General features: G+C 35.9%; 3 protein-coding genes across 3 annotated transcripts in view; 2 read left to right on the forward strand and 1 right to left on the reverse strand.

Moving 5' to 3' along the window:
• Positions 1-3,914: 3,914 nt before the first annotated feature.
• On the reverse strand, positions 3,915-15,572 carry gdpd1 (glycerophosphodiester phosphodiesterase domain containing 1). Its single transcript, XM_048160910.1, has 10 exons — positions 15,067-15,572; positions 12,606-12,648; positions 12,198-12,333; positions 12,008-12,053; positions 10,963-11,084; positions 10,735-10,824; positions 10,498-10,631; positions 10,240-10,299; positions 5,799-5,850; positions 3,915-5,619 (listed from the first exon to the last, which is right to left on the reverse strand). The coding sequence occupies exons 1-10, from the start codon at positions 15,200-15,202 to the stop codon at positions 5,482-5,484; spliced, it is 957 nt and encodes a 318-aa protein (XP_048016867.1). The 5' UTR covers positions 15,203-15,572; the 3' UTR covers positions 3,915-5,481.
• Positions 15,573-16,859: 1,287 nt separating this feature from the next.
• Positions 16,860-22,203, forward strand: tmem120ab (transmembrane protein 120Ab). The gene is made up of 12 exons (XM_048160909.1): positions 16,860-17,158; positions 17,250-17,368; positions 17,452-17,568; positions 17,655-17,714; positions 18,038-18,133; positions 18,215-18,304; positions 18,486-18,551; positions 21,088-21,149; positions 21,254-21,346; positions 21,430-21,494; positions 21,636-21,704; positions 21,836-22,203. The coding sequence occupies exons 1-12, from the start codon at positions 17,090-17,092 to the stop codon at positions 21,944-21,946; spliced, it is 1,017 nt and encodes a 338-aa protein (XP_048016866.1). The 5' UTR covers positions 16,860-17,089; the 3' UTR covers positions 21,947-22,203.
• A 275-nt stretch (positions 22,204-22,478) lies between these two features.
• tyw1 (tRNA-yW synthesizing protein 1 homolog (S. cerevisiae)) overlaps positions 22,479-26,964 on the forward strand; it is a 72,918-nt gene continuing 68,432 nt past the window's right edge. The window contains 3 exon segments of the mRNA XM_048160215.1: positions 22,479-22,704; positions 23,073-23,203; positions 23,316-23,450. Of these exon segments, the coding sequence (XP_048016172.1) occupies positions 22,644-22,704; positions 23,073-23,203; positions 23,316-23,450 (327 nt within the window). The 5' untranslated portion in view covers positions 22,479-22,643.

The following is a 26,964-nucleotide window of genomic DNA, read 5'->3' on the forward strand; positions in this document are numbered from 1 at the left end:
AATGACAACTCTTTGCACCAATCATTGAGACGCAGAGGCATAGCAACACTACGCCGATTGGTCCGAACATGAAAAAACAACCAGTCATAACTTGGGCTGGTATCTACCTGCAGCTCCGAGAGTTTAGGCAGAACTTAACGTTGATTTGTTCGATCAGTCACCAGCAGGCTGCATGGTTTACTTGGAAGTTAAAGGTACAAGATACTTCACTGTATTCATTCAAAACTTTGTAAACAACATCTTGAAGTAAACTAATCTCATTAGGGAAAGCGTGTATAATTTAAGACGAGTAGTTAAATTTACTATCGTAGGCGTTTTGATGTTACATAGGCCTCGTTATTTGTATTTTGTTATTTCGTAGTACGTGTAAAGTGAAATATTTACATGCAGTGCTTATATTTCAAACCTTGTGCATTGGTTAGACTAGACTATAGCAAGGTTTAGTTATCATAGAGCGCCCTCTTCTGGTCAAAACGCCCTCTTCTAGTTCCCAATTTAAAGGGTTAGTTCACCCAAATATGAAAATTCTGTCATTAATTACTTTCCCTCATGTCGTTCCACACCCGTCGTCGTTCATCTTCGAAACACAAAATAAGATATTTTTGATTAAATCCGATGGCTCAGATTGCCAGCAAGTTAATTTCCTTTTTTCAATGCACTGAAAACATATTTAAAACAGTTCATGTGACTACAGTGGTTCAATCTTAATATTATAAAGCGGCGAGAATACCTTTTGTGCGCCCAAAAAACAAAATAACTTTATTCAACAATATCTAGTGATGGACGATTTCAAAACACTGCTTCATGAAGCTTCGAAGCTTTACGAATCTTTTGTGTCGAATTAGTGGTTCGAAGCGTGTATCAAACTGTCAAAGTCCCATGAAATATTGAAATTTCTAAACACTTATGACCTAACGAAGCCTTGTTTACATGACTTTGGCGCTCCGAACCACTGATTTCATGTCGTTCCACACCCGTATTACCTTCGTTCATCTTCGAAACACAAAATAAGATATTTTTGATTAAATCCGATGGCTCAGATTGCCAGCAAGTTAATTTCCTTTTTTAATGCACTGAAAACATTTTTAAAACAGTTCATGTGACTACAGTGGTTCAATCTTAATATTATAAAGCAGCGAGAATACCTTTTGTGCGCCCAAAAAACAAAATAACTTTATTCAACAATATCTAGTGATGGGCGATTTCAAAACACTGCTTCATGAAGCTTCGAAGCTTTACGAATCTTTTGTGTCGAATCAGTGGTTCGGAGCGTGTATCAAACTGTCAAAGTCCCATGAAATATTGAAATTTCTAAACACTTATGACCTAACGAAGCCTTGTTTACATGACTTTGGCGCTCCGAACCACTGATTTCATGTCGTTCCACACCCGTATTACCTTCGTTCATCTTCGAAACACAAAATAAGATATTTTTGATTAAATCCGATGGCTCAGATTGCCAGCAAGTTAATTTCCTTTTTCAATGCACTGAAAACATATTTAAAACAGTTCATGTGACTACAGTGGTTCAATCTTAATATTATAAAGCAGCGAGAATACCTTTTGTGTGCCAAAAAAACTAAATAACTTTATTCAACAATATCTAGTGATGGGCGATTTCAAAACACTGCTTCATGAAGCTTCGAAGCTTTACGAATCTTTTGTGTCGAATCAGTGGTTCGGAGCGTGTATCAAACTGTCAAAGTCCCATGAAATATTGAAATTTCTAAACACTTATGACCTAATGAAGCCTTGTTTACGTGACTTTGGCGCTCCGAACCACTGATTTCATGTCGTTCCACACCCGTATTACCTTCGTTCATCTTCGAAACACAAATTAAGATATTTTTGATAAAATCCAATGGCTCAGATTGCCAGCAAGTTAATTTCCTTTTTCAATGCACTGAAAACATATTTAAAACAGTTCATGTGACTACAGTGGTTCAATCTTAATATTATAAAGTGGCGAGAATACCTTTTGTGCGCCAAAAAAACAAAATAACTTTATTCAACAATATCTAGTGATGGGCGATTTCAAAACACTGCTTAATGAAGCTTCGAAGCTTTACGAATCTTTTGTGTCGAATCAGTGGTTCGGAGCGTGTATCAAACTGTCAAAGTCCCATGAAATATTGAAATTTCTAAACACTTATGACCTAACGAAGCCTTGTTTACATGACTTTGGCGCTCCGAACCACTGATTTCATGTCGTTCCACACCCGTATTACCTTCGTTCATCTTCGAAACACAAAATAAGATATTTTTGATTAAATCCGATGGCTCAGATTGCCAGCAAGTTAATTTCCTTTTTCAATGCACTGAAAACATTTTTAAAACAGTTCATGTGACTACAGTGGTTCAATCTTAATATTATAAAGCGGCGAGAATACCTTTTGTGTGCCAAAAAAACTAAACTTTATTCAACAATATCTAGTGATGGGCGATTTCAAAACACTGCTTCATGAAGCTTCGAAGCTTTACGAATCTTTTGTGTCGAATCAGTGGTTCGGAGCGTGTATCAAACTGTCAAAGTCCCATGAAATATTGAAATTTCTAAACACTTATGACCTAATGAAGCCTTGTTTACGTGACTTTGGCGCTCCGAACCACTGATTTCATGTCGTTCCACACCCGTATTACCTTCGTTCATCTTCGAAACACAAATTAAGATATTTTTGATAAAATCCAATGGCTCAGATTGCCAGCAAGTTAATTTCCTTTTTCAATGCACTGAAAACATATTTAAAACAGTTCATGTGACTACAGTGGTTCAATCTTAATATTATAAAGTGGCGAGAATACCTTTTGTGCCCCAAAAAAACAAAATAACAACTTTATTCAACAATATCTAGTGATGGGCGATTTCAAAACACTGCTTAATGAAGCTTCGAAGCTTTACGAATCTTTTGTGTCGAATTAGTGGTTCGGAGCGTGTATCAAACTGTCAAAAGTCCCATGAAATATTGAAATTTCTAAACACTTATGACCTAACGAAGCCTTGTTTACATGACTTTGGCGCTCCGAACCACTGATTTCATGTCGTTCCACACCCGTATTACCTTCGTTCACCTTCGAAACACAAATTAAGATATTTTTGATAAAATCCAATGGCTCAGATTGCCAGCAAGTTAATTTCCTTTTTCAATGCACTGAAAACATATTTAAAACAGTTCATGTGACTACAGTGGTTCAATCTTAATATTATAAAGTGGCGAGAATACCTTTTGTGCGCCCAAAAAACAAAATAACTTTATTCAACAATATCTAGTGATGGGCGATTTCAAAACACTGCTTCATGAAGCTTCAAAGCTTTACGAATCTTTTGTGTCGAATCAGTGGTTCGGAGCGTGTATCAAACTGTCAAAGTCCCATGAAATATTGAAATTTCTAAACACTTATGACCTAACGAAGCCTTGTTTACGTGACTTTGGCGCTCCGAACCACTGATTCGAAACAAAAGATTTGTAAAGCTTCGAATCAGTGTTTTGAAATTGGTCATCGATATAGATATAGATATTGTTGAATAATTTATTTTGTTTTTTTCTGGTGCACAAAAAGTATTCTTGTCTCTTTATAATATTAATATTGAACCCCTGTAGTCACATGAACAGATATATAAGATAAATATGTTTTTAGTACCTTTCTGAGCATTGAAACAGGAAATTAACTTGCTGGCTATGGAGGCCTCACGGAGCCATCGAATTTAATCAAAAATATCTTAATTTGTGTTCCGAAGATAAACAAAGGTCTTACAGGTGTGGAACGACATGAGGGTGAGTAATAAATGACATTATTTTCATTTTTGTGTGAGCTAACCCTTTAATAAACACCCCCAAAATGTATGGCGTTACAAGAGTTGTATTGGGGTCTTTAATTTTTTTTAAAGCACAAATTAACACCAAGGCAAGATGTAATATGTTTAAATTCATTTATAAAATATATATAATGGCAATATATTCACAAATCCAAAACAGAACTGTGCTGCTGAAACCAAATAGGCTCTATAACTAATCTCTGAGTTAATCTTTGTGCTATCACTTAAAATTTACAAGAACATTGAGTTCATACACAACAAATGAAAACGGCTTGGAGAAAATCTGAACCAGAACATTAAACACAAGTCTAAGAACTACTATATTCATATATATATATACACACTTCACAAAGGGCTGGGGAATATTTGAACTCCACAAATTCTTCATAAATCATCAGATTATCTTCTTTCAGGAGTGAGTTACTGTCATGTCAATTTTGAATGCATCCTGTATTTCATTAAAAGTGTGAGACAAAATGTTTCCCTTTCATTGCACAAAACTAAAACCACCAACATTTTAAAGTAAAAATCTTTTCCTGTCCCAGCAAAAGCAGATTCAAGTCACATGACCACACACAACACATGTCTGTGACCCAGTTACACTCCAACACAACCTCTTTCATCAGTGTAAAACATACACAACCAGTCAAAAGCTTGGACACACTTGACTGACTTTGTTTCTTGTGATCACAAAACCTTTTGGCATAAAGGCTGTTGCTTGAATACTGGAAATTGATTTTAAAGACAATTATAGAGTTCCTCTATGTATGATTTTTCTCCTAAATTTACTTATATATATATTGTATTACATATAAATGAGTCTGAAGCAGAAACTGACTATGTAGCAGCTTAAATATGAGTTTTGACTTAGTTTTGATTAATATTGTAAACATGCTGAAATAGTAATAATGAAGATTGAATTGGTGTCAAAGCGTCTGACTGGTCATATATTAATTAAACAAAACACTTAACACTTCAAGCAATACTGAGGCATATTTTAAGCCACAACATATCTTGAAATTGACAATCTCTTATTGTCAAAAGAAACAAGTTTATAAAAACAAAATATATACACATCAATCAAACCACATAGTACTTCGGTAAACATTAAAATGCCCTCTGGTTATTGGTCTCTCAACAATCCCACAATACACTCTTAAAATAGTGTTTATTTTCAGTGCCTTGGAAAAACTTCAGTAGCTTCGGTACTGTCATTTAGATAATTAACTCTTTAGTGAGTTCAGTGTTATTGCAGAAAGTGATTCAACAGGAAGTACCTGTGGGATTTACATCCTCACACTGTGATGAAACAATCAAATGTCAGTCAATAATACAATGAAAGTGCCAGTAGAGTAAATTTCACAGAAATGTCATGACGATCATGACATCACCCTAATAAGATTGATAATTCAGCATAGTCTCTTAGCTTTTTATGGACAATGTGTATTGCTATGAAGTTAAAGCTACAGAATGATTCCATGACATCCAGTTTGCTTTAAAACGGCTCTGATGCTGAACTGCTGATCGCAGATGAATGCAGAACTGATAGCTGCCACTTCTAAACTCATTTGACATAAACATCAAAGAATGTTGGGTAATTAAAAGGCCCATTCAGAGGCCAAATATCAGCAGAAAAGCATATTGATTGTTTACTTTGGCCTGAAGTCTTATTTAAGGGTGGCAACGTAGTTGTTTTTCTCCATGAACTCCTTTAGCTTGGTGGGATAGTCTGTCATAATCCCTGTAGCCCCAAGGTCAAAGGCACGTTTAAAGTCCTCCTCGTCGTTCAACACCCAGATATACACCTGTGGTTGGAAAGGAAAAAGCAAAGACCAGTGGAAAAGTCTCATGATGACGTTCCAGACAAGAGCGAAATTCCATTCAAAGCTCCTGCCATCTGCTCTTGCACATCACAGCACTCAAAACAATTCTTACCCATAAAGCACATGTGGTGTATGACCTAAATTTGAAGATTAGTACTCACTTGTATTCCTCTGCCCGTCAGATGATCGAATAGAGCTTTTCTCATGAGGAGCCTGAAAATACATCCATATTATCATTAAAATAAGTGTGAGAATAAGATGGGCGGAGCTTGAGCATTACATTATGTAATATGACTGAGGCCAGCATGGGCAAAAACACTGAAGCAGGGGGTATTCCAGAAAGCAAGGTTAACTTCTCGGTTGATTAAAGGCGCTCTAAGCGATTTGACGCGTTTTTAGGCCCAATTTTTTTTTTTGTCACATACCGCAAACATCTCCTCACTATGCGCTAGCTGCCTGTCCCCTGAACACACTGTAAAAAAACGCGGTCTCTGTAGTTGCCACAAGCTCCGAAAACTGACTGGTGCAGCCTGGACCACTTAACATAATAAACATGCTCCAGCCAATAACCGACAAGCAGCGTCAATACGCAAGCTACTTACATTTTAAATGCGCGTTCATGACTGTTTCAGGAAGCACGGACGGGAGGGCCAGGAGGAGTAGGAGGGAGGGTCTAGCTAGCCTCTGTTTTGTTTGACAACACTTCGAACGTCAACAGGAAGTTACTCCGCTCAGAATCGCTTAGAGCGCCTTTAACCGGGTGTGTCTCATACGTCCTGAAAAGTGAAGCTGCGGGCTCTTTGATCGCCCCCTGGAGGCTGGATGCAGTACAGGTCATAAACCCCGCCCTCTCAATGCAGTCGAATGAGACTTCAGTGAAAACTTAAAAATAAATTCTGCTTCAAATAAAACTTTCTGAAAGATGGTTTTGGTCATTTAAGGTAGTTGTTATCACGCTGATATATATTCAATTGTTCGTTTTTGTGATAATTTAGATTTTAGCTAGCAATTTGATGCTATAAAAACGGGGCGTGTCGTCATGATTCGAAGTTGATTGACAGCTTGTCTGAGGACTGTCGGAGCTTCGAGGGGAGATTGAAGATGTATTATCTAACTATTAATTTTCGATTCTTTGTTATTTAACACCAACAAAATGAGTTGTTCAGCAGTAAACTGTATTAACCGACCTACAGGATCTGACGGATCACTGAACCTTTTTCTGTAACAATAAATATGGGTGTTATAAGCTAATTAATAAATGTTATTAGTTAAGATAACACGCCTAACGTTAGCCATGACGGGGGAAAAAGCAGGTGATCGTTATCTGGCAGTTACTTAAGTATATGGGTATAAAATAATAATTAGCAGGACAAAACTAATGATAGCTTACAGCAATCGATCTCCTAACGTTAGTTGAACTTGATTTAAAATGGCAGGACCGTTTCTGACGATTTAGAGTTGTTTCTAGTGGCATATTATATTGATTTTATCTACTGAATTTTCTGTTTCAAAAATATTATTGCTCTAGAAACAGAATAGCCTATTATTTTATAGGTAGAATTTTAAATTGTGTATAATTTTTATAGTCTATTTAAGATACATGAATGATGACGCAGTCGTCTGGGCGGAAGTTTGATACCGCGACTCCGCCTCCGGGCTCCACTGGCGATTCCTTCTGCGCATGCCCAGGCTCCAAACTTTTTTTTTTGACGTATTGCGTAACGTGTCAGCGCCCATTCATCGGCCCATTTTGGCTTCAGTTCAATACAATGGAAGGAAGCGGCGTCGCGTCGTCCATCTTTTTTTACAGTCTATGCCTTTAACCCAAACCTTGCGTACTCGAGGTATGCAGGTTCCAAAACCGAGGTCTGAGGTAAGTTCAGTCAACCCCCAGTATGAAACTCAAAGACAATCTCAACCCAGCGCCGAATCCAGGGCTGTGTCCAAAATAGGGCACTATTTGAGGGGACAGCCATTTTCAGTGGTGTCCGAAACCATAGTGAACATTATAGAGTGCACTCATTTAATACCATAATGCACCACAATAATGAGTGTACAACTGATGCATGCTCAATGGCTAGAGAATACCCATAATGCACTGTGAGAGTCGCGCGTCTGACCAGAAGGTGGCGCCCGCCGCTGAATCATCCATCCATTTTCCAAACCGATGGTCCAGCGTAATATCATACAGGTATAAATTCCTTTTTAATTGATTATTAAATTGTTTAATTAAGGTTTATAGATAGTTTTCATGACAGAGTTCAAGATAAATCTTTTCATTACTACTGGAGCTGCCAGTTTGCAGAGTCTCAAATAATTATTAAACAGCAAGCACAAACTATGCAAAAGTGGCAGCCCTTCCGGCGCACTCAGTGTCCAAATTCACTTGTTTTCATTCACTCCTTCAAGTGGACTATATTAGTGGAGTAATGTAGGGAATAGTATATGAGTGTATAGGGGGCGATTTCAAACACAGCCCTGGAGTCACCATGGAAAGGGACACTAAGGTTGCTTTCCACTCCAATTTTAGACACGCACTCACAAACTTCCCTAAGCACTTCCCTTCGGGGGAATCCCTGCCGCCATTTTGAAGTGCGTTCAGACAAGGGAAGTTTATATGGACAGACCCTCGTCCCCTAGATTTTGACCGAGGGAGCAAGTCTATTCTGATGTACACTTCAAGCAGCTCTATATCCCACAATTCAACTTGATTGTGACGTCACAGCATATCGCGCTTGACTGAAGTGTATGATATATTAATTATTTTGAGAATTAATCGAATAAAAGTGTATAATATATTAATTATGGTGAGATTTAAATCGCATAGGCTAATACTTGTAGCTACATTATGCTCAAAGTCAAAGTTTATACTATTGATATTTTGTTTCATTTGTGTAATTTTATTTTTCTCCAACAGCTCATATACCTATAAGATTTTATATATTTTCTCCAACAACTTATGAGCATATAGAATGGTGCATAAAACAAATTCATGATTACAAAAGGGGCTTAAATAATAAATCATCTCCAGTGAATTCCAAGTGATCAAGGGCTTAGTGTGTTTCATTTAAACCTTATGAATGACTTCCGCCAGTAGTGGGCACTCGTGCAACGTAAGCAATGACGCACATTAGAGTCCATGAGATGGAGAGAAGTTAGAGAGTGAAGGGCATAAAGATTTGGAATGGAACGCAGCCCAAGAAGAAGCAAGCCATACTACTTCTTTCTTCTTCTTTTTTTTTTTTTTAATGGCAATTTACATTCTTAGTGCATACTGCCACATATGGGGCAATTGTGCATTTTTTTTTCTTATCTTTTAATCTTTAGAAGATGTTTGTCATGCATGCTGTATGCATGCTTCGAATTATGCGAGTAAAGTATTTATTTGGATGTTAAAGTTTTATTCTGAGTGAATTTGAGGCTGTCCTCCGTGGCTAACGGCTAATGCTACACTGTCGGAGAGATTTATAAAGAATGAAGTTGTGTTTATGCATTATACAGACTGCAAGTGTTTAAAAAATGAAAATAGCGACGGCTCTTGTCTCCGTGAATACAGTAAGAAACGATGGTAACTTTAACCTCATTTAACAGTACATTAACAACATGCTAACAAAACATTTAGAAAGACAATTTACAAATATCAGTAAAAATATCATGATATCATGGATCATGTCAGTTATTATTGCTCCATCTGCCATTTTTCGCTGTTGTTCTTGCTTACCTAGTCTGATGATTCAGCTGTGTGCAGCTCCAGACGTTAACTGGCTGCCCTTGTGTAATCCCTTTCATAATGTTGGGAACATGGGCTGGCATTATGCAAATATTGGGGGCGTACACCCCGACTGTTACGTAACAGTCGGTGTTATGTTGAGATTCGCCTGTTCTTCGGAGGTCGTTTAAACAAATGAGATTTATATAAGAAGGAAACAATGGAGTTTGAGACTCACTGTATGTCTTTTCCATGTACTGAACTCTTGTTATTTAACTATGCCAAGATAAATTCAATTTTTGAATCTAGGGCACCTTTAAAACAGTGTCTGCGCTTGCAAAGATAATATGGCTGTATACTTTTATTTTTTGTTTAGCCATTTCTTGTATGGTGAGATGTATCACATATGTATTTTTATTACAAATACATTATATAGAAAACATCCTGTTGCAAAAAAAAACTTTTTAAATGCAGATCCACGATGTGTAAGATAAGAAAAAAATAAATAAATAAATAAAATAGAGTAAAATAAACATTTCTTTGTTATAATATAGTGCTTTACATTATATTGTGCAAAATCTGTCACGCCCACTGGAGCCTCATCAATAGGGCACGCATGAGCTAAATACCTCTGAAGTAAACTAACCTCCAGAGCAGGTTATGTTCAGACAATAAGTTGCAATGGCTATTTACATACCCTGAAAGTTACCTAAGGTTTTGAAACCAAAAGTTGAGATTATCCGCTTACTCTGATTAAACTTACCCAGGCAAGTCACATAGCCTGCTTTCTGGACTACCCCCAGTTATTTAACTACTTATAAGAAACACATAAACCATGTTAAGTAAATATTTAGGTAAAAGGTTCATTAAGGCCAGAGTGTACATAAACTCACGTGTCTGCCAACCATGTTATAAAACGCTGACTCCATGTCTGACGCTCAGGAGCTTTGAGTCTACAAGAGACAAAATATTTATAACTTTTTCAAATTTCCAACAAAATCTTTAGAGAAAATGTCTATCAAAGCACTAGTTCTATGAGCATTCTAAGAGCTGAACCTACTGAGGCCAAATCTTTTTTTTTTTTAATCCTGGAAGAAAAAGAATGATTGGAGCATGTATGTACGCATGACTGAAATGTATATGTTCCTCACTTGGAAACAATTGAAGGCATTGGAATCTCCAGGAATTGTTCCTTGAGCGGGACGAAGGGCAGGAGGCCTGTGTAGAAAAGGCCCACTAACAGTAGCACTCTGGGCAAACTGAACAAAACTGGGATTTGTGGATTCTACAAAATAAACAGGTAAACTTTAGACATTGACATTTTGCATACGCTGAACAATTTACTGACAGAGTAAAACAATGCTGTTTACTATAAGCCAATGTTTCACCTCTTTATAACATTTCTTAACGATTTCATTGCTGGAGTTTCCCCAGACGGTCAAATCCTCCCTGTTGTATTGGATGACCAGCTCGGACACCTGACGGAAAAAAGGTAAAACTATTTTGCTTCTACACACTTGTCTCACCAACCTGATTAATTTTAGTGGTGACAAACAGCTGCACAGACAGAGGATTCAAGGAAATGAAATATGAGCAGGACAGCAGAGTCCACACACCTTCTTGATGAGGGTGTCATTGTTAGCCTTGATGTCGATGTTTACAGGGGTGTTTGGGAAAGCTTCAAACACGTCTCTCAGCAGAGGGATGCGTTTGTCATCTCCTCCTTCACAGAAGCACTCTGAAATACATCAGGAGTAATGTAATAGTTGGACATACATGTCTTAGTTACCATTAAATGTATATTAAAACATATTTGAACCAATCATATAGTAGCTTGTTTCAATGTATTATGTTTCAGATTTTCTTTCCCACTACAGGCTTTTAATAACACTTCAGGCACATTGGGAATCTGCTTGATTATACATTAAAGGAACACTCCACTTTTTTGAAAATAGGCGCATTTCCCAACTCCCCTAGAGTTAAACAGTTGAGTTTTACAGTTTTCAAATCCATTCAGCCGATCTCTGGGTCTGGCGGTACCACTTTTAGCATAGCTTAGCATAGTTCATTGAATCTGATTAGACCGTTAGCATTTCGCTCAAAAATGACCAAAGAGTTTCAATATTTTTCCTATTTAAAACTTGACTCTTGTGTAGTTACATCATGTACTAAGACCGACGGAAAATGAAAAGTTGTGATCTTCTAGGCCGATATGGGTAGGAACTATACTCTCATTCTGGCGTGATAATCAAGGAACTGGCGGTGCGTAATATCATGGTACGGCAGCAAAGTTCCTTGATTATTACGCCAGAATGAGAGTATAGTTCCTAGCCGTATCGGTCTAGAAAATCGCAACTTTTCATTTTCCGTCGGTCTTAGTACATGATGTAACTACACAAGAGTCAAGTTTTAAATAGGAAAAATATTGAAACTCTTTGGTCATTTTTGAGCGCGATGCTAACGGTCTAATCAGATTCAATGAACTATGCTAAGCTATGCTAAAAGTGGTACCACCAGACCCGGAGATCGGCTGAATGGATTCGAAAACTGTAAAATTCACCTGTTCAACTCTAGGGGAGATGGAAAATGAGCTTATTTTCAAAAAAGTGGAGTGTTCCTTTAAATCAAATTTGTTGAACATTACCTGGACTGAACACTCACCTCGTTTGAAAGTCACCCCAAGCTTACAGAGGTAAGGTGGAAGTTCCTAAGAAGACAAACACACATAAACACTTTTACATCACCGCACATATTTATATATTGACATTTAACGTCTGCAACAAATTAGTCAAGACTTGAAACATTTGGACTGCGAGTGTGAATTCAGGATGTTTGAAGTTTCTCCACTCACAGCGTAAGCAACATCAGAGATGTATGCGTTAATGCCAGTCGACCTCTTCAGGTTTGAATCGTGCAATACCACCACCTGCTCATCTTTGGTCAAATGACAGTCCAGCTCCAACATGTCAGTGCCCAGTTTTACAGCACTGAGGAAGTAGAAAACATGTAACAGATGAGTTAAAGAAGCATTTGTCCATAAATTAACATCCAGATCACTGTAGAATATTTTTGTACAATTTAGTCATCAACTGATGAGGCCACTTAGAGGAAAGATGAAACCTATTCAGAAAAGAGGAAAAAACACTCCAGATTCTACAAGATCAAGTATATGAAGTTAACCTAGCATGCTAGATTTTAGTACAGTTACACTTATCAATTCAAATCCAGGCAATTAACAGCAGCCCATTGATAAACTCACTGCTTGAAGGCTGCCATTGTGTTCTCCAAGTTTTCTCCAGCCCCTGAAGATGAAGAAAAACAATAAGTATCAGGACATAATGTATTTTGTAGAAGCAGTGCTTCGTGTTTACTCGCAACATTGCTTCTGGTAGTAAAATAATGACTTTGGGTGATGTTTATATTGAGACTATATGTAGTTTCTACAGAATTCCAGCATTCAAAGTCCACACTCCAGGGCCTAATCAATAAAGACCAGTATCAAGTCAATGATGAACCCTCTGAACCAACACTGGCCCAACATGAAGGTAAAGTATTATGAAATTTGTCTTATAAGGCTCCAAGTCTTGTTTATTAATGGTAACCCAATGTCATTTCAACAAATTATGGAAAAATATAAACTTCTTAAGTCAGAATCTTTCGGGGTTTTTTGCAAATTAAGCATCTTATTCAAAGAAGCACAACATTAAAGGATAATCTTGAAACATCTCCAGTTGAGAAATTACTTTTTTTAAACATCCGGGAAAACATTGATTATTTTTAAAAAATTTGTATGTGATTGAACTGGCACAGATGCATAAAGGATTCTGAAATTATGGGAAGGGGAGTTAAAACAATATGAGTCTGTAATCGTACGAAAGCAATTCAGCTGAGGATTACATATATCCCCTAATCATTAACATGCTTTTAACAATTCCTTTTCCCCCTTTTGTCTTAAATGCACAATTATTGGAATAACATACTTTGTGAAATGCAAAAGAGGTATTAACCTGGAACTGGACCCCTTGACACTTGTTCCTGGATCAACATATTTTACAACATTCCTGTCTGGAAATGTAGTCCTAACCCTATTCCTACCCCTAACCTAACCCTATACCATAACTTAACCCTAAAATCAGAGGGAAATGATAGGTGAATAACATTGATGTAAATACACCTAACCCTGGTTGTACGCCTGAACTTGACATAAACTGTAAACTTGTCATTTAAATCTGATTGGTTGATTGGAATGCTGTTCAACCAAATCTGATTGGTTGATTGAAGATGTTGTACTTTGTGAAATCATGTTCATCTACTGGGCATACCTAGCGATAATTTAACTACTGTGGCTTTCGCAGCAGGGAAAAACATTCTTTTGCAGTGGATCATCGATAAACCCCCTCTGTGAAAACATGGCTAAAAGTGTTAAAGGGTTAGTTCACCCAAAAATGAAAATAATGTAATTAATTACTCACCCTGATGTCGCTCTACACCCGTAAGGCCTTCATTCATCTTCGGAACACAAATTAAGATATTTTGATTAAATCCGATGGTTCAGTGAGGCCTGCATTCACAGCAATGACATTTCCTCTCTCAAGATCCATTAATGAACTGAAAACAACTAAAACATATTTAACACTAAAAACATATTTAAAAAACAGTTCATGCGAGTTCAGTAGTTCTACCTTAATATTATAAAGTGACGAGAATATTTTTGGTGCGCCAAAAACCCCCCCAAAATAACGACTTTTCAACAATATAGTGATGGGCTGATTTCGAAACACTGCTTCATGAATCGAATCAGTGACTCGGAGCACCAAAGTCACATGATTTCAGCAGTTTAGCCGTTTGATAGGAGAACCGAATCACTGATTCGATTCGTAAAGCTCTGAAGCAGTGTTTTGAAATTGGCCCATCACTATACTGTTGAAAAGGCATTATTTTGTTTTTTTGGCGCACAAAAAGTATTCTCGTCGCTTTATAATATTAAGGTAGAACCACTGAACTCGCATGAACTGTTTTAAATATGTTTTTAGTACCTTTATGGATCTTGAGAGAGGAAATGTCATTGCTGTGAATGCAGGCCTCACTGAGCCATCAGATTTCATCAAAATATCTTAATTTGTGTTCCAAAGATTAACAAAGGTCTTACGGGTGTGGAACAACATGAGTAATAAATCACATTACTTTCATTTTTGGGTAAACTAACCCTTTAATGGAACTAATATCACTAGAATACCTCACAAATGTAACTCCACTCTTTTTTCACAAAAAATGAGAGCCATTTGTAAATTAATTGGACCCCAAGTCACAAACATTATGTTTGGATTTCACAAATGAATACTTTGTATATCCATCATGTGAGCTAATATGTTGAAATTAAAGTTTCTACTTTCTGAGCTGGATGCTCCTTTTTTATTATTATTGTCAATTTTTTTTCCTCAACGAATTGGTTTTGTTTTTGAATTCTAATTTGTGAAAAAATGTGTCTTAATAATAGGCTTTTCATTATATAAAAAACAAAAATGTTTGAAATGCATGACTTTTATAGTCAGCAATCTTATGAATGTAACCCTAAGGTTCATTCATTGACTGTGTCTCAAAACCTAGTACGCTTCCTACATAGTCAGCATTTTCAGATCACTGGGTTTTGACTTGACTGGATAAACAATGAAAGCTGTATATTTGATATATACATATAAAAGCAGTGTTTGTCCACTCACCGCCGCGGTGTGAGATGTGTCTGCTCCGGAAGGCTTCTCTCTTTCGCCGGTGCAGCAGTGACGGACACTTCAGCAGTAATGCCGAGGTTAGCACATATCCGGTGACCGTGGATAAAACATAAACCGCGACGCTCATTTTTACCTTAAGCAAGTGAGTCCTGTAAAGCAACTTATATGACTACAAATTCATTGAAAAGTGACGTAAAACGCGACAGTATCTTCGGGAGTCAACACACACACCGGTCGGTTTCATCCAGCACCTCTGGCCAGCCGCCGCTGCCACTATCAGCGATCAGAAGAAAGCCGAAAGCAGCTCTGAGGCAGAACATATAGTATCAGTCAGATTAGATCCTGCTTTAGCTGCACCGTCATGCCTTGCTTTGTAAACCCACCCATGGTTTTGCAGTCCAATGTTTCTTGACAGGCCATCCCCCTGCGCAGTTTAAATAATGCTTGGGTCAATAATACTACAGTCGCAAGAACGCGCATGCGCACTACGAGCATCTGATGACGCGAGTGAACGCAGGAGGATACTAAATCAAGTCTTTCGGATCCATGTTTTGGAAAGATTTAAGCTCAATATTTCCTCATTTTGTGGACAAGAAAAAGAAACTATTTTACATCTGTGTTTTAAGATTATTTTGGAAAGATTTAGAATTCTATATGAATAGAAAACTTGATTGTATGATAGAAATTTGTGTATTTGATGTACTTTTTATATAGAGAATGAAAACTTGAAGTGTAAAGAACTACATATTATACGTTTGTTTATTTTATGAGGAAGATACCATATACATAAGAAGAAGTGGGCTCAATGTAAACCAAGTTTTTCACATTTTATAAATGACTTTAAATTATATGTAAATCTTTTGGGACAAACAAATAACAAAAAAGCACTGAAAACATGTAATGCTCTGAAAGCACTGAAATTTATGTAATATTTCCTTCTCTTTTTTTTTTTTTTTCTTTTTTCTCCATTTTTTCCCCTGGCAGCTAATGTTAATATGGTAATGTGAATATGTAATACCTCTTGTTCTTGTGGCATTGGATAAAAAAAAAAAGTCTTTCGGATCAGATGCATTCAGTTGAAAACAAATAAACAAATAAACAGTTTTATTAATTAAAACGTTCAGTGAAAGAAGGTGATTAAGATTCAATGTTGATCGAGAGGTCAAATAAAATCTTTAATTTTAATTATTAATGTCTGTTGGTTATAAAAAACTATTTTGCGTGATGTTTTCTAAAAACAAATATAAAAAAACATCAAGATTAAATAAATGCAGCCTAAAGAAAACATTAAAAACGAATTTATAGCTATACACACATCGTTTATCTAGCACAAACAGAAAACAAAACATGGGATTAATGTCTATAATACTTTAAAAACAAAACAAATAAATTGGACACCAAAGTGTCATTAAAAGTACTTATAATGTCCAGGCAATAGCTGAAGATGTTGAAACAAAATAAAGGTGTGAAAGGTGTTATCTCTCGATTAAAGTTCAAGTTCTCATTGTTTCAGCTGTTCTCTTATACTCTACAAGTGTTCTTTTACATCAATAGAATTTATGAGGGATTATTGGATTATGCAACTAAGGCATGAGACTTCAGAGCATGAATAACTAAACCCTCATTTCTCAAGTGCAATAATGTTTTTAGATGTGCAATGAAGTTTCTGTAATAAATTGAATTTCTCATTATTTTAATATGTCAGAATTCACAGTGTTGTAACCCTAAATATTTAGCCCTTCCTATAAAGTGCAGGCAACCAAATGTGTCAAAGGTCAGTCAAGTTGGTCTTTCAAAGTTCACTACAAAGTTCAAGCCTATATTGCAATCGCTAAGAAATAAGAGATACGACGAAGATTGTCAATTGAAATGCTTCTAAACTGAATCTCTCTTTAGAAATCTGCATTTAAGACATTACTGTGTTTCCATCACAGTTTGTTTTACTGAATTTAGTTATCCAAGAAAAGCAAATTTGTTTAGTTTAACTGAGTAGTTGTAACTGATAAAGTTCTACATGTCGACATCACTCGCAACAGCCCTTCAGGAATGGAAGGTTCAGGAGAAAGAATTACAGCAGCTTCAGGTAGGATTTTATCTTTCCTAAAATATTCAGAACCAAAGACCATTTAAAACATCTGAACATTTCTGTTGAAATAAATAATTTCTGTGTCCAGGAGACCCACCGGCTTTACCTGCAGAAGTTAGAGGAAGTCTCCAAACTTCAAAAAAGCTTTGCTGCCTCCATAGCGAGACAGAAAAAGAATTTAAAGGAGAATTTAAAGTCTTTGACTAAGTAAATAAAATCTTTTCTTTATGATCTGTTATGCTGACTATGATTGTAGCATTTTAATATGTATTTTCTGCTCCGGATTATAGACTTGGAAAAGGATTGACTGAAGAGGAGAAGAATGAGGTTAAGGAGGTCAAAGGTCACATTCGAACTATGCCAAACCTAATCTTTCAAATGGAAGCATTTCTGCCAAAGAAAAATGGGTAATGGAAGATTATTACACGAGACTGTTTCGGAAGGTTAGCTTTGTATTAAGAAGCTGTGTGTTATTTTTGCTTATCTTTTCAAGGCTTTATCTCAGTCTTGTCCTTGGGAGTGTGAATGTCAACCTTCCAAGCAAAGAGGCAAAGTAAGCACCTAAAAAATCTACTGAAATACATTTAAAATATATATCAGAAACAATAGATTTGTAACTTCGTTTGTAAATTTATGCACACTATAAAAAATGAATATATCTCAAACAAGATACATTTGTTTTTCATAAGATATTGAGGCTTGTTTTATCTCGAATCAAGCTATCTTACACCATTGGCAAATCATTTTTGTGTTAATAAATATACATGTTAAAATATAACTTTTTTATAGTTATTTTGAATAATGAAAATTCTCAGTTTAGCTTCTTTTATCTTATATTTTACGCTGCATCTTATTCCTGTACGCTTTTTAATGTAGAGCTGAATACAAAGATGAGTATGAAAGGTTCAAGCTGTATGTGACCCTGATTCTGTTCCTGCTGACCTTCATATGTCGCTTCTTCATCAGCTACAGGTAAGACTGAATTCACTCGGGCCTGTCTGACAAGCCTTCCCTCACATCAAGTTTCATGCCTGCTTTTTTGTGTGTCTGTAGAGTTTTGGATGCCCTTCTTAACTTCCTGTTGGTTTGGTACTATTGCACCCTGACAATCCGTGAAAGTGTCCTCATCAGCAATGGATCCAGGTCAGAAACTGTCAGATGAAACTACTGTATGTAAGAGGCTTTTCACACCTGAAGATGTGACATTGCTACTGTCACACGAGAAAAGTTTGATCAATAATGGATTTAATAAGCTGTCTCCAGGATCTAGTCTTTCTGGCTTGTACCATCTCTGTACAACTGTGCTTTGATTTTTTTTTTTTAGGATTAAAGGTTGGTGGGTTTTCCACCACTACATTTCTACCTTTCTGTCTGGGGTCATGCTAACTTGGTGAGCCATTTCAGACTATTAATTTCAGAGCAGTTACTGTACCTACTTAAGTTTGTCTTTCAAGTTATCATAAATTTCCATTCACATCTTATTCCTGTAATTTGATGTACTTTTGAGTGAAACAGGATTGTAAATTGTGAACCAATTGGATCAAAGCAGGCATTTCCATATTAGCCTGCATGGCCAAAGTGACACCAGTAAAAAAGGAGAGATAATGAGAGGAAGAGCTAGTTGTTACATCATAATTAAAGATTACTATGGCAAGCAAGGTGGGGCCGAGAGCCTTGGGAATGAAGGTGGAGTTACTTTTCCTGAGCAGCAATATTGTATTTTATTTCAGCTTTATTGCAATTACTGAAAATTATTTTAATAGTATTGCTTTAGGTTTTAGTTAACAGTAACATCTTTGTAATTGTGGCAAGCAAGGCGAGGCTGAGAGCCGTGGGAACAGAACAGGAGCTCCGGGAGAATAAAAGGATGAGTGACAACAGTGAACCAGGCCTGTGTAACTCCTCCTGTTCAAACCGCCCTCTCTAAGTGGGACTTGAAGTCGGGTGCTCTAAAGGCAGGAACACACCAAGCCGACGGTCGGCCGTCGGGCAGTTTTTGTTCGTCGGCCAACTAAGTTTTTTCAGTGTGTTCCGCACCATCGGCTGAAGTTGGTCCTCGTCGGCTTTTTTTTGGCCGATTCGACATGTTGAATCGGCATCGGAGCTCGTTGGTCCGTTGGTCCATCTGATCATTCTGATTGGCTGTTCAGCTACTGCCACCTGCTGGTACGGACAGGCATTTCGTCTTACGCAGGCGCAGAATGGACTTGCTTCTTGGCCATCGACTGTCGAGCGTCGGTTTGGTGTGTCAGGCCAATTTTGGACCCAGACGCTGCCGACGTGAGTCAACCCCGCAGTCTGCTTTCGTCGCCACTAGTTCATCGGCGTCGGCTTGATGTGTTCCTGCCTTAACAAGGAGTTAGTCTCTAGTGTCAGTCGCTAGAGCGCCTTTTGAGGTCAGGGGAGTGAAGTTTACACGCACAGCTCTTTCTGGCCTACGACAGTTACACTTGGACTATTTATGTTGTGTTTTATTATGCTTTTATGTGGCAGTCGTCCATGAGGGGCTGCCGCTTTACTTTCATTTTTTTATATAATTATTATTATTAATTTTATATAAGTTTTTCGTTGAACGTCGCCGGTTCCCACCTCCTTTTATACTTCTGGAGCTCCTCTGTGAGACTCAAGGCCTTGTTCTGTTCCCACGGCTCTCAGCCTCGCCCTGCTTGCCGCAATTACAAAGATGTTATTGATAACTGAGTCCTAAACTAATACTATTAAAATAATTTTCAGTAATTTCAATAAAAATAAAATAAAATATTGCTGCTCAGGAAAAGATGAAAATAAGGCAACACTTTACTTGAAGCCTTTATGTATAATGCATTAAAGTTATTCAGTATGTTATAATGCATTATATCTAGTGCTGTAAAACTGATTAATTGTGATTAATTGCATCTAACATAAAAGTATATATATATATATATATATATATATATATATATATATATATATATATATATATATATATATATATATATATATATATATATATATATATATATATATATATGTATGTGTGTATGTATACACACTTATATTTACATTTTTTTTGTTAGATGCAATTAATCATGATTAATTGATTTGACAGCACTAATATCTTTTCATAAATAATTGTAACTAAACTTAAAATGCATTATAATATTTTCAGATTCCTTGTTACCTCTGGTATTGGTTGTTTGTCGTGTTTTAATGCATTATATATTCTAAAGGTGTAACATAAGTATTATAATGTATTATAAGTGAGGTTACAACTCATGAGACCATACAAGGCATTAAATCAGGGGTGTTCAAACTCAGTCCTGGAGGGCCACTGTCCTGCAGACTTTAGCTCTTGTCTCAACACACCTGCCTGGAAGTTTCTATATGCCTAGTAAGACCTTGATTAGCTGGTTCAGGTGTGTTTAATTAGGGTTGGAGCTAAACTCTGCAGGACAGTGGCCCTGTAGGAACAGGATTGCACACCCCTTTATTAAAAGGTGCATTAAAAGCCATAATTAATGCATTAAAAATACTTTTATAATGCATCATATATAAAGGCTTTAAATAAAGTGTTGCAGAAAATAATACTTTTTTTAAGTAAAAAACTTTTTTTGCCATAGCAACTAACTGAAATGAATAATTAAGTTATTAAAAAAAACTAATAAAAATTACAAAAGCATATAACAACAAAAAAACCCTGAAAAGCTAATTATATAAATATTAATAAATACTATAATATTATTTAAATAATACTGAAATAACACTACACTTGTTTTCTTTGTAATAACATGAGACTGTAAATCACTCACAAGAAATTCAGGAATGTGAAAAAAGTAAATAGGCACAATGTTATGTTGATATTAAATGCATCAGCACTAAAACAACGAATAAGTGAATTGCTGGTACAGCTGACTTGCCCTTAAACGACATTTCTTTTGCATATGTAGGCCAGATGGTGAAACATACCAGTCTTTCAGGAACCAATTTTTGGCCTATTGTTTGTATCAAAGTAAGTTACAAACTCTACATGCTAACACCACCCTGAAAAACATCTGTTGCCAACACTGCAATATTGAGAGATAATGAAGGCAAACATATCACTTTCTTCTTTAGGCTTTGTGCAGTATCTTCAGTACTACTATCAAAGTGGGTGTCTCTACAGGCTAAAAGCACTAGGGGAAAGACACAACTTGGATTTGACTGTTGGTAAGGATTTCTGAGTTTACAGTATATTTTGAAGAAAGTGAAAAGCTTTATTAAAGCTTTAAACACTCTTTTTGTTTAAACAGAGGGATTTCAGTCATGGATGTGGCGGGGACTGACATTTCTTCTTCCCTTTCTCTTCCTGGGTCATGTAAGTATTTGTCCTTTCATAATATAAATATATTCCGATTTTAAAGAACAAAGCTTTGAAAATGGAACAGCATATGAAATGAACAGTATAATCGTTTTTAATGTATATCTTGGTGACCCCTGAATGTTGTCGGTGTCACAGTTCTGGCAGCTTTGGAACAGTATTTCCCTGTTCAGAATGGCTCAGGTCTCTGAATGTAAAGAATGGCAGGTCAGTGTTGTTTTTGTAGATCTTTCCACAACATCATAACACTAAAGTGATACAAACTTAAGAATAAATCTGTAAAAAGTGTGATTTTGAAGTTGCAATTACTGTATATCTTCACCTCTTTTTTACTGTAGGTGTCCATGTGTGGCTTCTGCTTTCTGGTTCTGTTTGCGGGAAATTTTTTCACCACACTTGCAGTTGTTCGTCACAAGCGCAAAACCCAGCAAAAGACCAAGAGTGCATGATTTTTAAGATGTCAATGAAGAAAATGTCAATGAAGACAACAGACTCTCCCATAGTTATTTTTGAAAAATAAGCAGATTTAAGTTAATAATGGACACAAAAATCTGTGTGTAAGAAAATCAAAAAGTCTTTACATTTTTTTATTATTATTATTATCGTTCAGAAAACATGCTGTGTTTTGTTTTGAATAAAGGAGTACAAAATGGGATGTTGAACAATCTGCAATAAAGTTGTTAGTATTTATGTGGAATAAGTGGAAGAATGATGTGAAATGAGTGAATTATTAATACCTATTTTAATAACAACAACAATAATAGTGCTTTATTGATTTTATATGATATAAATAAATTATATGCATATTATGATTGATTTAACAAATGAAGACTCACGTGGATGATAATAATTACAACAACTGTATAGCAGTAGTAGTAGTAATGTATTGTTTCTTACGTGATTTAAATAAATTATATACGTATTATTATTAATAATACTTAAACCAGTGAACGTTCGCTTGTGGACTTAAATGACCTGAGATGACCTCATTTTCCCAGCATTCCTGCCACAACAATATGGCGGCGTCCTTCGACATGCAGCCGTAAAGTGAGCCAGTTATTTATATGCGAAATACGAAGTTAGATATTTGTCTGGCTTATGTTATAGATTTATAAACAGTACTGTCTTATTTAATAGACCTCAGAAATGTTGTTTTTAGCGGTGTTTTCGGGTTTAGTGTATTCTACAATCGGCTCTGAGATGTCAGGTGGGTTTATTTTGAAACGCATGGCTAATAACTCATATAATGTGAGATAAGTTAATCTGCTAATCATATATAACAGTGTAGTCATGCTCTAAGTAGCGTGCACATGCACTCATTTTTGCACGGCTAGGCTGTGTTTCAAAACCTAGTGAGCTCCCTACCTTCTTTACCAGTAGCGGTGTTTGTTTTTAACGCGGATATAATGGTAAACAATGCTGTTTAGGTAGGCAGCTTACTAGGTTTTGAGACGCAGCCATTGTTCATATCGGTTGTCTCTCTCATCAGTAACTAATCCTGCTTATTGTGTGACATTTTTCCCGACAGGTCAAGTGCTATTAGTTTGCATCAACTGTATTTGCTTGCATTCACAGGTGTTTTGAGTGATGTTTGGGATTACACTGAGAGTTACCTGCTGTCTGTGTGGCAGAACAGGTTATATGTGTACACTACTGCTGCTGTTCTTATAGGAGTCTGGTTTACTGTCAACATGCTTTTCAAAAAGGTAATTAAGTGTGTTTAAGCTTAAAGCTTCTCTGCTACTTAATGACTTTGTTAGGATTTGTCTCGTAGTTTAATGAGCGCACAATATAATAGATTGTCTTTTTCTTTTATAGAAAAATGTGGTCAACCCTGTAAGTCCGTGGCTGTATAAATCTGTGGAAAAGCAAGAACTTTCACCTGAAAAAGAAAAAGTCATTCATGTTTCTGGGGTCAAAGTCTTCTACGGATCACAGACAGGAACCGCAAAGGTTTGTACTCACACATGCATATACACACATATATTTATTTAAAACGATTAATCGCATTCAAAATAAAAGTTTGATTACATAATATAAGTGTGTGTACTGTGTATAATTATTATTTATATATAAACACACATTTTATAAGAAATACTTACATGTATACATGTATATTTATATAATTTATATTATATATAAATATTTTATATACAAATATAATATATTTAAATAGATAAATGCATGAGTATGTATTTATACATACATAAACATACAGTACACACCTACGTATATGATGTAAATAAACTTATTTTGGATGTGATTAATCACAATGTTGAAGATTCGCAAGTCTGTTTGATCAATTACAAAAGAAGCATGTCAAAATTATTCAGGAAAATAAGATTTTCTTATCAAAGTGATAAAATGTTGATTTGCAAAAATGAGTACACCCTCCTAAAAGTTATTAATTAAAACAAAAATGAATCAAAATTAAAATAAAACAAAAAAATTTCTTGGTAAGTTTAAAGCAATTTTTGATCAACAGGTAAGTATGTTGAACCAAAATTATTAAAGAGAAGTAATTTCTTGACAATTAAAAGTGTTATATAGCTCACTGAATCATTCTCAGACTTGAGAGAACTGGCAGGAGACTTATTTCTGAGCACAAAAGAGGACAGTGGAACAAGAGGATTACCAAATCATTGTTTTAAGTGTGAAAATATAGCAAAAGTAACACAGAAATTAAAAGTCAATAGATCTGTGACAAGGCCCCTGAAATAATCAGGGCTTCATTTTAAGCTATAGATTCTGGGAACCAATACTCTGGTCTCATGAGAACAAATCAATCATTTTGGATCTAACAGCATCCACAATGTTATGGTGTTGCTAGAGGAGGAGTACAGTGAGAAGTGCCTGGTTCCCACAGTAAAGTTCAGTGGTAGTAAAGCTCTTATATAGGGATGTATGAGTGCTGAAGGTGTGAGGAAGGTGTGCTTTATCAATGCTGTCATGAATTCCCACACCACTGTGTAATTTAATACACAAACTTGAAACAGAAGATGTTACCCTTTCCTCATTCCCTGCATTGTTAGGCATTTTTTCAACATGACAATGAGGATATGCATTCTCCCAAGGTGAAAAACCTGTGTATTGCACTCAATCTTAACACTCTTGAGCACCTGTGGGGGATTCTGTAGAGACGAGTTGAGCAACACTCCCCATTAAAAATCAGGGCATTTAAGGTGCTCATCATCCAGGAGTTAAACAGGACAGATGTGACAATTTGTCATAAACTTGTACACTCAGTGCCAAGAAGGGTCAGAGCAGTATACTTAAAATTATGGAGGGCATACGAAGTGCTAGAATATTATACATTTGTTGAATTAAATCTATGGTGTACTCATTTCTGCAATCCTTAATTTAAACAAAATTGGCTAATTTACTTATTTATGGATATTAATGACATATATTTTTTAATGTGTTTTTTTTATGTATGTTTAATACATTTTGCCATCTTTCTATGAACTGTATTAGTGATCATTAAGAAAATATATTTTGTATTTGTTCAGAGCGGGTGTACTCATTTATGCACTGTGTATGTATGTACACATGTGTTTTATATATACAGGGAGTGCAGAATTATTAGGCAAGTTGATTTTCTGATCATATTTTTTTTCCCAAGCACATTTTACCAATTCCAATCCACATCAATCTTAATAACTACTATTAATATTGTTTTTAATCATTTATAAGTGATATATAATTGTTCATGAAGGCTGGAAATGAAAAATGCCTTATATTCAGGTGTGCAGAATTATTAGGCAAGTTTTCTTTTACAGGCAAAATGAGCCAAAAAAGAGATTTAACTCAGACTGAAAAGTCAAAAATTATTAAATACTCATGAGAAGGACGCAATACTAATGCAATACTAGAAATTGCAAAGTTAAAGCATGACCAAGGGACAGCAAAATGCTCATTGGGTCAGCGGGGTCAGACAAAAACAGGTGGAAAAGAAAAGACACATGTTAACTGCAAAATAATTAAGAATTAAGGTGAAGAATTAAGTGTGAAACCATCAGGAACCCTTTAGTCTCCAGCGCCACCATTTTCCAGAGCTGCAACCTACCTGGAGTCTCCAGAAGTGCAAGGTGTTAGGATCTCAGAGACTTAGGTTAGCTAAAAAATCCTAAAAAATGACCTGCACTTGATAAGAATCACAAGCTGAAGTGTTATAAAATACATGAAGACTGGGTTTTAATAGGGCTTATAGACAGACAGCTTGAGAGTGACTCCTGATGGACCAGCACCACATCCTCTTGTACCACTGTTTGAAGAATTTATCCAGAATCTGGCAGTAAGGTGTTTGAGTTCACTTTTAGTCCATCTCTTATCCTGAAATGTCTGTCTTGCAGAGATGGACTAAAAATGATCTTCCAAAACTTACTGCCAGATTCTGGAAGATAAATTCTTCAAACAGTGGTACAAGAGGATGTGGTGCTGGTCCTTCAGGAATCACTCTCAAGCTGTCGGTTTATAAGGCCTATAAAAACCCAGTCTTCATGTATTTTATAACACTTCAGCTTGTGATTCTTATCAAGTGCGGGTCATTTTTTAGGATTCTTTAGCTAACCTAAGTCTCTGAGATCCTGAGACCTTGCACTTCTGGAGACTCCAGGTAGGTTGCAGTTCTGGAAAATGGTGGCGCTGGAGACTAAAGGGTTCCTGATGGATTTCACACATAATTCTTAATTATTTTGCAGTTAACGTGTCTTTTCTTTTCCACCTGTTTTTGTCTGACCCCGCTGACCCAATGAGCATTTTGCTGTCCCTTGGTCATGCTTTAACTTTGCAATTTCTAGTATTGCATTAGTATTGCGTCCTTCTCATGAGTATTTAATAATTTTTGACTTTTCAGTCCGAGTTAAATCTCTTTTTTGGCTCATTTTGCCTGTAAAAGAAAACTTGCCTAATAATTCTGCACACCTGAATATAAGGCATTTTTCATTTCCAGCCTTCATGAACAATTATATATCACTTATAAATGATTAAAAACAATATTAATAGTAGTTATTAAGATTGATGTGGATTGGAATTGGTAAAATGTGCTTGGGAAAAAAATATGATCAGAAAATCAACTTGCCTAATAATTCTGCACTCCCTGTGTGTGTATAATATATATATATATATATATATATATATAAAATACAGCCAAACCAAAAATTATTCAGATATTTTTTTATATTTTTGAGATATTTTACTAGTGGGTGCAGGACATTATAGTTAATTTATGTAAGTGAGGATAGCAAAATAAAGTAAACTGTGACAGATTATACCCAAAAGTCTTCATACAGTGGACTACTAGTAAAATTGATAAAAATTGATAAAAATTTGGAACCAAAAATTATTCAGACACTTTGACCTGACCATGTTTTGCTTAAGTGTTATCTGACATAATTAATTTTTTTCTGACACAGTTTAACTCTGAGGACTTGTCATATTTTATTAACATTTTCTAAACTATAGTGAA

The sequence above is a fragment of the Megalobrama amblycephala genome, linkage group LG16 (assembly GCF_018812025.1).
Source record: "Megalobrama amblycephala isolate DHTTF-2021 linkage group LG16, ASM1881202v1, whole genome shotgun sequence".
Lineage (NCBI taxonomy): Eukaryota > Metazoa > Chordata > Actinopteri > Cypriniformes > Xenocyprididae > Megalobrama > Megalobrama amblycephala.

Bases quoted from the DNA above. Each gene is read 5' to 3' on its own strand.
- gdpd1 (XM_048160910.1), bottom strand. From the start codon at position 15,202: ATGAGCGTCGCGGTTTATGTTTTATCCACGGTCACCGGATATGTGCTA. The intron at 12,334-12,605 runs GTGAGTTTATCA...CTACTTCCTCAG, and splicing joins ACAATGGCAGCCTTCAAGCA to TGCTGTAAAACTGGGCACTG. The intron at 5,851-10,239 runs GTGAGTTTATGT...ATGTATTTTCAG, and splicing joins ATAACATGGTTGGCAGACAC to GCTCCTCATGAGAAAAGCTC.
- tmem120ab (XM_048160909.1), top strand. From the start codon at position 17,090: ATGTCGACATCACTCGCAACAGCCCTTCAGGAATGGAAGGTTCAGGAG. The intron at 18,305-18,485 runs GTCAGAAACTGT...TTTTTTTTTTAG, and splicing joins CTCATCAGCAATGGATCCAG to GATTAAAGGTTGGTGGGTTT. The intron at 18,552-21,087 runs GTGAGCCATTTC...TTGCATATGTAG, and splicing joins TCTGGGGTCATGCTAACTTG to GCCAGATGGTGAAACATACC.